The sequence below is a fragment of the Mus pahari genome, chromosome 8 (genome assembly GCF_900095145.1).
Source record: "Mus pahari chromosome 8, PAHARI_EIJ_v1.1, whole genome shotgun sequence".
NCBI classification, from domain to species: Eukaryota; Metazoa; Chordata; class Mammalia; order Rodentia; family Muridae; genus Mus; species Mus pahari.
Window position 1 is genome coordinate 107,068,800 of NC_034597.1, and position 9,145 is coordinate 107,077,944.

The 9,145-nt window shown below is 42.3% G+C and overlaps 1 protein-coding gene and 1 pseudogene across 1 annotated transcript in view; both read right to left on the reverse strand.

Annotated features, from left to right (window-relative positions):
* Positions 1–4,058: 4,058 nt before the first annotated feature.
* On the reverse strand, positions 4,059–4,512 carry LOC110325164 (annotated as a pseudogene).
* A 670-nt stretch (positions 4,513–5,182) lies between these two features.
* Positions 5,183–9,145, reverse strand: part of Oxgr1 (oxoglutarate receptor 1) — a 19,631-nt gene continuing 15,668 nt past the window's right edge. Inside the window, exon 2 of the mRNA XM_021204174.2 lies at positions 5,183–6,284. Within this exon, the coding sequence (XP_021059833.1) occupies positions 5,197–6,210 (1,014 nt within the window). The 5' untranslated portion in view covers positions 6,211–6,284 and the 3' untranslated portion in view covers positions 5,183–5,196. The remainder of the gene's footprint in view (positions 6,285–9,145) is intronic.

Below are 9,145 nucleotides of genomic sequence, written 5' to 3' on the forward strand. Positions count from 1 at the left end.
ACTTTATTTACAGTTTAAGGAAAACAGATTTTTAAAACATATCAGAGCATATTATGATGTATGTTTCTTCCAAGGTCTCAGTGTTGGAAGGGTCTCTCTTCTCCAAGCATGTTCGTGATCCCATCTTCACAGCATTCATGTTTACTCTGTATCAGGCAAGCTGGCAGCAGAGGTGAGTGTTTGGACTCAGTACTCCCTTGGAGTTAATTGATATCTTGTCCCATTCCCCAGAGCCACACTGAGGAAAATTAAAATGGCCTTTAGTGGTTGAAGAAAATGCAAAATTAGAGAAAGGCCTAAAGTAGATTTGGGGACATATGGAAGAGAAAAGCAGCAGTCTTCCTCCCTGGGGTTCTGAGCTTGTCTGCTAACCCCAGAGGAACAAGAACTTGACCCATAAGAGAAGATGTCAAATTTCCTGCCTCAGAGAATCTGACACCTTCTAGTCACTAGGAGCACCTATCCACACAAGTCAAACACACACACGCACACACACACACATGAATACACATGCTCATACACATACAAACATACATCTACACACAAACAGAAACACAAATGCATACACACAAACACAAACATGTACACCTACACACACACACATACATACATACATACATACACACACATACACACAAATATATAAATACATCTTCAAGGGGCGATATACCAAAACAACCTGTAAAACTTGCTTGTATACTGATTTTATTTGAGTTGGAGAACTGCAAAACATATTTTTGATTGAAATATGGATTAGTAATAAATAAAATTTAGAAGTTATTTGTGGTCTTAAAATGTAACCCAGGACCTCAGACAGGCCAGACAATTTTCTACCACTCACAATTTACTTATTTTATTTATATATTTATTTATCTATCTATCTATCTATCTATCTATCTATCTATCTATCTATCTAGACAGGTGTCTCTATGCATCCCTACTTGGCCTGGAATTTACCATGTACTCCAGGTTAGACTTGAACTCAGAGATCCATCAGCATCTGCCTTAATTTAAGGTGCTGGTACTGGGATTAGAGGCATGTACCACCATGCCCAGGTTCTACCACTGTCTTAAAAAGAAAAGCTCTCTCTCTCTCTCTCTCTCTCTCTATATATATATATATATATATATATATATATATATATATATATATATTTGTATGTGTGTGTGTGCACACGTGCATGTGTGTGTTGTCCTTAAATACTGTAGCAAAAACTAAATATTGACACAGGAAAAGACAGGTAAAGACAAGAACACAATGCTAGGACATTAATCACTGTGACATGTATGTTTAAGGTACAACATCCGCTTTCTGATTTTCTTTAACTCTGTGGTTTTGAACATTTCTGTGAGGCACTCATGCAATCAAAATGGGGGAGTTATTATATGAAGAAACCCAGCACTCAGAGTTTCTTTATTCTGGATTTTCTCAGGTGCAGCCAGACTTGAGTGCTACACCCCTCATGGCTGAGCACGCATGTCAGTTTCCTTGTAGTACACAGAGCTTGATCCCTATTCTTTTGTTCTTATCTACTCTTTGCCGATGGATGTCTGTAAGAGGTAAGGTCTTGATGGTCCCACCATAGCCCGTATCATTATCTGCCCTTTTGCAGTGGAGGGGATTCAGTTAAAAATGCAACCTCTAGCCCAATTAGTCCAGAACCCAATACTTTAGAAAATAAAACCAACATTTTGAATTCAATTTCGCAGGGACCTTTGTGATTATGCTCAGTAAGCAGGTCCTTGGAGGGCAGACTGTCATCAGTGTTTGCTTGTCCCCTTGGGAAACAGGTCAGGGAACAGAGTGACAAAAAGCTGAATCAAGCGAGGTGTTCAGGGATAATGGAAAATCATGCGTGCCCCAGAGCTAGGGTCAATTATCCAGGGTAATAAAAATGTTAAAAATTGGAGGAAGTGGGATTAAGTGTTGGAGTCAGGTACCTGAAATAACAAAATAAAGCCAAACATACAGTGGGCTAATCTGTACCAGGAAGGAAAAAAATGTTTATATCCCTGTACTTTGGTGGGAAGAGAAGAGGACAAAAGAAACTCTCTATACATTTTCATAATAGAGGGGTGTGTGTGTGTGTGTGTGTGTGTGTGTGTGTGTGTGTGTGTGTGTATACAAGCTCCTGTCACATGACCGTACTCCCTACATAGAAATATGAACTATGGTCACATAGATCAGAAAAGAGTTCTCCATGCTAATGATCTAGAGGCCCTGAGAGTTAGCCAGTAATTTTTCCTTACTGTATGGGCGTTCCTTCCTACAAAAGGTATTTAATCTCTGGTCCACCCTGAGGAGGTGGTATGCACCCATTTTCCACGATGAATAATCAATAAACAGTTTGAAATCAAGGACTGTCTATTTCATCAAGAACCACCATGGGGAGCATGGAGAAAGCCTTCATCTAGAGAGCCGCATCTAAGTCTCCCTTGGAAGGCCCCTTTCTTCTCTCAGAAAACAGCTGCTAAGGTAAGGAAAATCACTTATGAGCTAAGCCAGATTTTCCCACCCCCCTTGTCCCAGCCTCCTCAGCTCTTGGACACAACTCCATTCTCAACTCTCGGAGACCCAGTGGCGTCTGGATGTCCAGGAGTTTGAGAGCCCTCAGACTCAAGTTCCTCATCGCAGGTCTGTGGACCCCCGACCCTCTGTTCCAACTCCACTGTGCAGTTTCCAGCAGCGACTGGACACCGGGAGTCAGAGAATCCCAGCTTTGGTCTCCCACATCATAGGTTGCATTTTCCCAGGTCCCGAGTGGTGTCCTGGCTCTTTGCTGGAGCCTAGCACCTGACAGCGGGCATAGGGTAAACGCAGTCTAGCATCTCTGAATTTTGTCTGCCCAGAGGCAGGGCGAAATGCAGAACCACAGAATCTGATAATCCCTTTCCTATGAAGAAGCCCTGTGCTTCGGCCATTATTCGACATCTGATTTTCAAGCTTCTTTTTGCTCTCGAACATTGTTTTCAATACACGAATGAATAAGACGCATTTTCATGGGAACAAATGACCAGTTCGGAGAGTAGTTGTTAGTGAGTTTATTAGTCATTTCAACATATTCTTTAAGGTTTAAAAGATATAGACCATGTATTCCCTAAATATGTATATTTACTGATTTATATTTACTACTAATTAAGCAAACACATAGCCCGAGAATAACTTTAGCAATTTCTACGGTTATTATTTTTTATTATATACTAAAGGATTACAATACCTAAAGAGAATAAGTGTTTCCTGGAGAACTTTCCCATGAAAATCAACACATGTTAGATTTGACTTAGCACCTAATGTATATATGATACTTATGCATAGTTCAAGTTCACCAATTTCCCCAGGAAATGTTGACAATTACCAATAAAACTTAATATGATTTATAAGTTAAGCAATTATTAATGTGGCCTACATCACTGAAAACACAGGCCAGAGGGCCATCTCACTTGTGGTTCGTCAGTTTTGAAGTCAGGGTTTCTCATTGTGTTAGAGCTCACTAAGTAGGCTAGGCTGGCTGGCCCTCCCCCTCCAGGGACCTGCCTGTTCCTGCCGCCCGGAGCTGGGGTTCCAGGTGCACATCTTTGCACCAGGCTTTTGTGTGTGCGTTCTAAGGACCAGACCCAAGCTTTCATGCTTGTATAGCAGGCTTTTTGCTGACTGGGCCGTTTCCACAGTCTCTCTTCTGACTGTATCCTAATGTCCTCCTTCAGTCTAAAGAGCTAACCAGAGCTGAAAGGAAAACTCAGAACAATAAAGAAAAACTTGTTAAGATAATGAGTTGTAAAAATGTTGAGAAAGCACGTGATGCCTTTGGATAATCTAGGATTTCAGTGAACACAAGCCCCAAAGAATAAAAGGACAGGAAACTAGGCATGAAAGAATACTCTTTATTCCCTGCATGATAATTTACTAATCTAAGGAAACAAACCTTCCCATATAGTAAGAAATAAATCCAGTTGCAAACGCACTAGCATGTCTGTGTGGAGGCTCTGGCAGAGTAACTGAGAACAGCCAGTGTACAAGATACACAAGCAGGAAGGGGACACCTAGCCCATCAAGAGACTCAGAAGCCAGAAATGTTCTCTCCACTGTAGACCACATACAGGAACCTATTCATCTTTTTCCTTCTCATAAAGCTGTCCCATAGTTAGGCTAGACTGTGGGACTGTCCTGTCCACATCAGGAAGATGGCCTTCTCAGAGGGAAGCTGGATCCATTTCCTGATGATCCACAGGAACTGAGCCACAGTGATGTCAGGTGGGACTAAGTACTTCCTCTTCTCAATGTCAGCAATCTGAGAGCCAGAGACTTTTTCCACAATCACCAGAACCAGGTCAGAGTTCTTCACTCTGATCTTTGAGGATTCCATACATCAGTATTCCAGTGAGTGATCCTCCCTAGACATCCACTTCCTGGCAGCAGGAAGCAACAGAGCCGGTTCTTTGAGCCGAATACTTCGGTGTCTTGACTTTTGCTTGGTTCTGGTCGGTTTGAGCCTTCTTGACATTAAAGCAGTAGGAGGTCCAGGGCTGGTGTACAAACACTAGTTTCTATGTGGAGGCAATTAGTTGGTGGCAACAAAAATTCTCCTAGTTTCATAGTTTCTAATCTTTCTATATACTTTATTGATACTCAAGTAGCCCATTTTCTACCCAAAGATCTCAACAAACATATTGCAAAGATCTCGTAAGGGTCTTTGCCCATGGCTTTGGTTCATAATGACCTAAATACTCTGTAGTTACTGGGGGTTCCACTGAGAGGGTATTCAGGATTTCTTGGAAGTTATATACAAATTATCAGAGGTGTTAATTGATTGATTCATTGATGGAAGGATGAACTGATTGATATTTGATAAGTATGTATTGTGAATGGTGTGTGGCTGTTTGTGTCAGAGTGTGATACATGTCACAATGAACATGTAGAGCTTAAAGGACAACCTTAAGCATTGGTCCCTCCCTTTTATCTCCTTGGAAGCAAGGTCTCTTTGAGGCTAGTCACTATGTACAGTTGGCCAGCTAGCCCTTGAGCCTTTGAGGAGTCTATGCCCATATCCATCTCACCACAGAAGCACTGCGATTGCAGATAGTTGCTACCACACACAATTTATGTGGGCTCTGAGGAGTCTATCTCGGACCCTCACATTTGCATGTCAAGAGCTTTACCACTGAGCCATCTCCCTAACCTTGACAAAATGGCATTACTCAAGGATTGTTTGAGCAACTGTCTTTCTTTGCTTGTTCAAGGTCCCCACTGGCTTTGCATCTCACTACAGAGCAGAACGCCTGCTGGAAGTTATTGCTGACCACGACATATAACAGCAGGTTGCCAAAGGTGTTGAGGGCAGCTAATGGTCTAGAAACAATGTAAGCTTCATGGATGTGACTCTCAATGGAGCAGCTGATTGAAAGCAGGCGAGATTCGATCCGAATGACCCTCAAGATGTGGAAGGGTAAGAAACATATATAGAACACAAGGAGGAGCAGAAAAGTCAGCCTCCGAGCTTTCTGCTTAAAGTAGCTGTGGGTCCGAGGTCCATGGGTCAGGGTACTGATAATTGTTGTGTAGCAAAGTGTCACTATCACCAATGGCAGGCAGAAAGTGGTGGCTGTCAAAATGAGATTGTACCACTTAATAGTAGTGAGGTCATCTGAACTGGTGAGGTCAAGACAAGCAGACCTATTGGTCCGGGTGGTTGATGTGATCAGGAAAGTCATGGGCATGACAGCTACCAAAGAAATGACCCACACCCCAGCACAAGCTACCACTGCCCAGCGAGTTTTCTGAATAGAAAAGCAGCTCATTGGGTGAATGATCACAACATAACGGAAGAGACTAAAGCAGGTGAGGAAGAGAATGCTGCTGTACAGGTTGAAGTGGAAGCCGAAGCGGATGAACTTGCACATGAAATCTCCAAAGATCCAGTTTTCACCACTTGCATAGTAATGGATGAGGAAAGGGAGGCTGGTCAGATACAGCAAGTCTGTCAAGGCCAGGTTCAACATGATGACCGTACTGCCCCTCCACGGCCGCATCTTGAAAATGTAGATGGAGATGGCCACTGTGTTCCCCGGGAAGCCCACGAGGAAGATGATGCTATAGATGATGGGAAGGTACTGCATCTTGAATGAGATTTGCTCGTCGGTGCAGTTTCCCAAAGCAGTTGTGTAATCCAGGAAATCTGAATCATTGACTAGACTGTCCAGTGGCTCGGTCATGGCTCCTTTCTTTCATCTTGCAAGGAAAGGGAAGGGTTTGGTTTGGCCATGTGAGTCCATCGAAAATGAACTAGCTGAAAGAAAGCAGAAAGCATTAATAAAAACAACGATCAACTCGTAGGCATGGCTCTAACACCCTACTATGTCTCTGTATTAGTCGGGGTTCTCTAGAGTCACAGAACTTCTTTCTTTCTCTTTAATCTCTAGAGAGAATCTGTGGAGAAAAGACTGAGTCCCCTGAAGGTACTGGCAGCTGCAAGCCAACGAGATAGCCTGACCACAAAAATGACAAAGTTGATGATATCTGAGGAAGGACACTCAAGTTGAACATCTAACTTCCACATGCACAGGCGCACCAGTGAATGAATGCACACATACACGTGTATACACACAAATAATTTCTTCAAAGAAATGTTCTGTGGGTTTATGGGTGAGTTCCTCGGTGTAACGTGGTAGTTAAGAGCCTGAACTCTAAAATCATATGCAGGATGTCACCTTAGCCATTTTGTCACTGTGAGCCCCTAAGAAGGTTTCTTCAGCTCTCTAGGCCTGGATAGGATACCATTTTAATTTCATTGTTCTGGCTTCTCTGGCTTTCCTTTGAAAAGTTTGACAGCAAATTAAGTGTGGCATTATGAATATTAAGAGAAGTAAGTAGTTATGAGCTTATTATTTGAACATAAATATCTTGGATGTAAAATATACCCACCTATTTTGTAGGGTGCCCACTGTGTACTAATTTAGCAGTTTTCCATTTCCACAAGATGAATACACACAAATGTATTACTATACACTATCAAAGTCTGATGCAGAAAATGGACACAGAAAATATAATTTTATCACAGGTAACAAGCATGTATTTTCTAAGTAACAAGAAAACCAGCTGGCATATATTCAGTAATATATCAATAACAGTAAATGGTTGTTAACCTGTAAATTATTTGGTAGACCATAGTTCAAGACTACTGAGATCACAAAGAGAGAGAAAGAAGTCCAGTAAAGTCGCTGATGTGGAAACATTTTGTCTGAACCCAGCAAGAAGGAGGATTTTCCCCCAATTAAATGTCTCAATTGGGAATTCTTCTTCCATGACAAATTACCATGACCAAGGCAAGTCATAAACATGTTTAATTTCGTGCTTATAATTTCAGAGGGTTAGAGTCTGTAATGTTGGGGTAAAGGAACAGTGAAGGGTTAGGGTCCTGGGATATATAGGAAAATAGACTGAGCAACCCACGGGGAACAATCCAATAAATAACCTTCTTTGCCAGCCTCCGCATAAGCTCCTGCCTCCAGGTTCCTGCCCAGTGTGAGTTTCTGCCTTGGCTTCCTTCAGTGGACTGTGATTCAGCATCTATAAGCCAAATAAACCCATTCCTCCTTAAGTTGTTTTGGTTCGTAGCATATTATTATTAAAAAAAAAAAAAAGTCTTAACTAAGACAGGCTGCTATGTTAGGGGGCATTAGATGATTCTATGTTAGGGGAGTTTGTGTGTGCGTGTGCGTGTGCGTGTGCGTGCGTGCGTGCGTGCGTGTGTGTGTGTGTGTGTGTGTGTGTGTGTGTGTGTTTGTTTATGGCTAAAGATTGGCCTGACAGTTAATAGTGCTCTGTTACTTTTACAGAGGACCTGAGTTGGGTTTCCAGAACCCATATGGGGGGCTCACAGCTACTTGTAACTCCAGTTCCAGAGGAATACAACACACACACACACACACACACACACACAATTTAAAAATAAGTCTTTTTAAAAAGGAATGAGAGATAAGAAAATAATCATGGCTGCACCGCTGATAGCAGCAGCAGCTAATGTAGTGCTGAGATGAACTATCATCTTACAGACCAGAAGTTGAGACATAGAGGAGACAGTTATGTGTCAAGGTCACCGCTAATTGATGGCGAGCCAGGATATATACCGAGACAGATTAGTTACAGGCCCTGGCTGTCTCACACTCAGTAGGCAAGAGGAAATTCTCAAATGCCATGGAACAAAGATAAGGCAGATGTTGTCCCAGAAGAGCTTGGGAATCCAAACAATAAAACTGTATGACATAGAGCTAAATATGAATAACTGGGATACCTATTTCTCTAGGCTAAGTCTTAGTAGGGTGCCTGGCTCCTGGCAACATGGTAACTCTGAGTGTTTGCAATTGACATCACAGTTATCTGTCTGACACTGAATCTGAATCTATTCCATCAACATTTCCTCATACAAGTGTCCTGAGACTAGCCAGCTTAAATAGAGCGGGAATCAGCAGAGTTCTCCCTTGTTATATGGCCTCAACCTCACTCTTGCAGACCTCACTTGCTCCAGAGGAGAGCAGAGGAGAGAACAGGAAGCATTTTTAGATTCATTAATTCCACTTTATATTCTGCTGGAGCAAGACTAGTCCAGGGGACTTGCTTCTGGTTGGTGCTAGGACCCAGAACAGGAGCTGGTGCCTCTGAGGCCCTGTACTGCCAGTGGAAAAGGAAGGCTTCTCCTGGGATGGAGGACTCAACATAAATGAGGAAGTATTCACAGAGCCAGGACCGCAGAATCAGATGCTACAGAAGAGCAAGCATGTTGGGGCGAGAAAGACAGGCACTGTAGTGGATTTCCTCCTCCATCACATGTTCTGTGTGGGTCTGTGAACAAAGAGCAGGCAGTTACTGAAACCTAGGAGAAATCAATCCCATCTTGAAGTCCCTAAAGTTCCTCCCTCCCTGCAGAGTTCTTGTCAAATGGCCAACCTGCTTAGACTATTTCTAGAGCAAATATGTAAAGATGGTTTTTGTAGCACCCAAAGGATTTTCCAGGATATTTCATTCTCAATGCAATTTGGCTCCAAAGAGAGGAAGAGGAAAGAGGGAAGGGGATAAGTATGTGATATATGTGTGTGTGTGTGTGTGTGTGTGTGTGTGTGTGTGTATATATATATATATATATATATATAT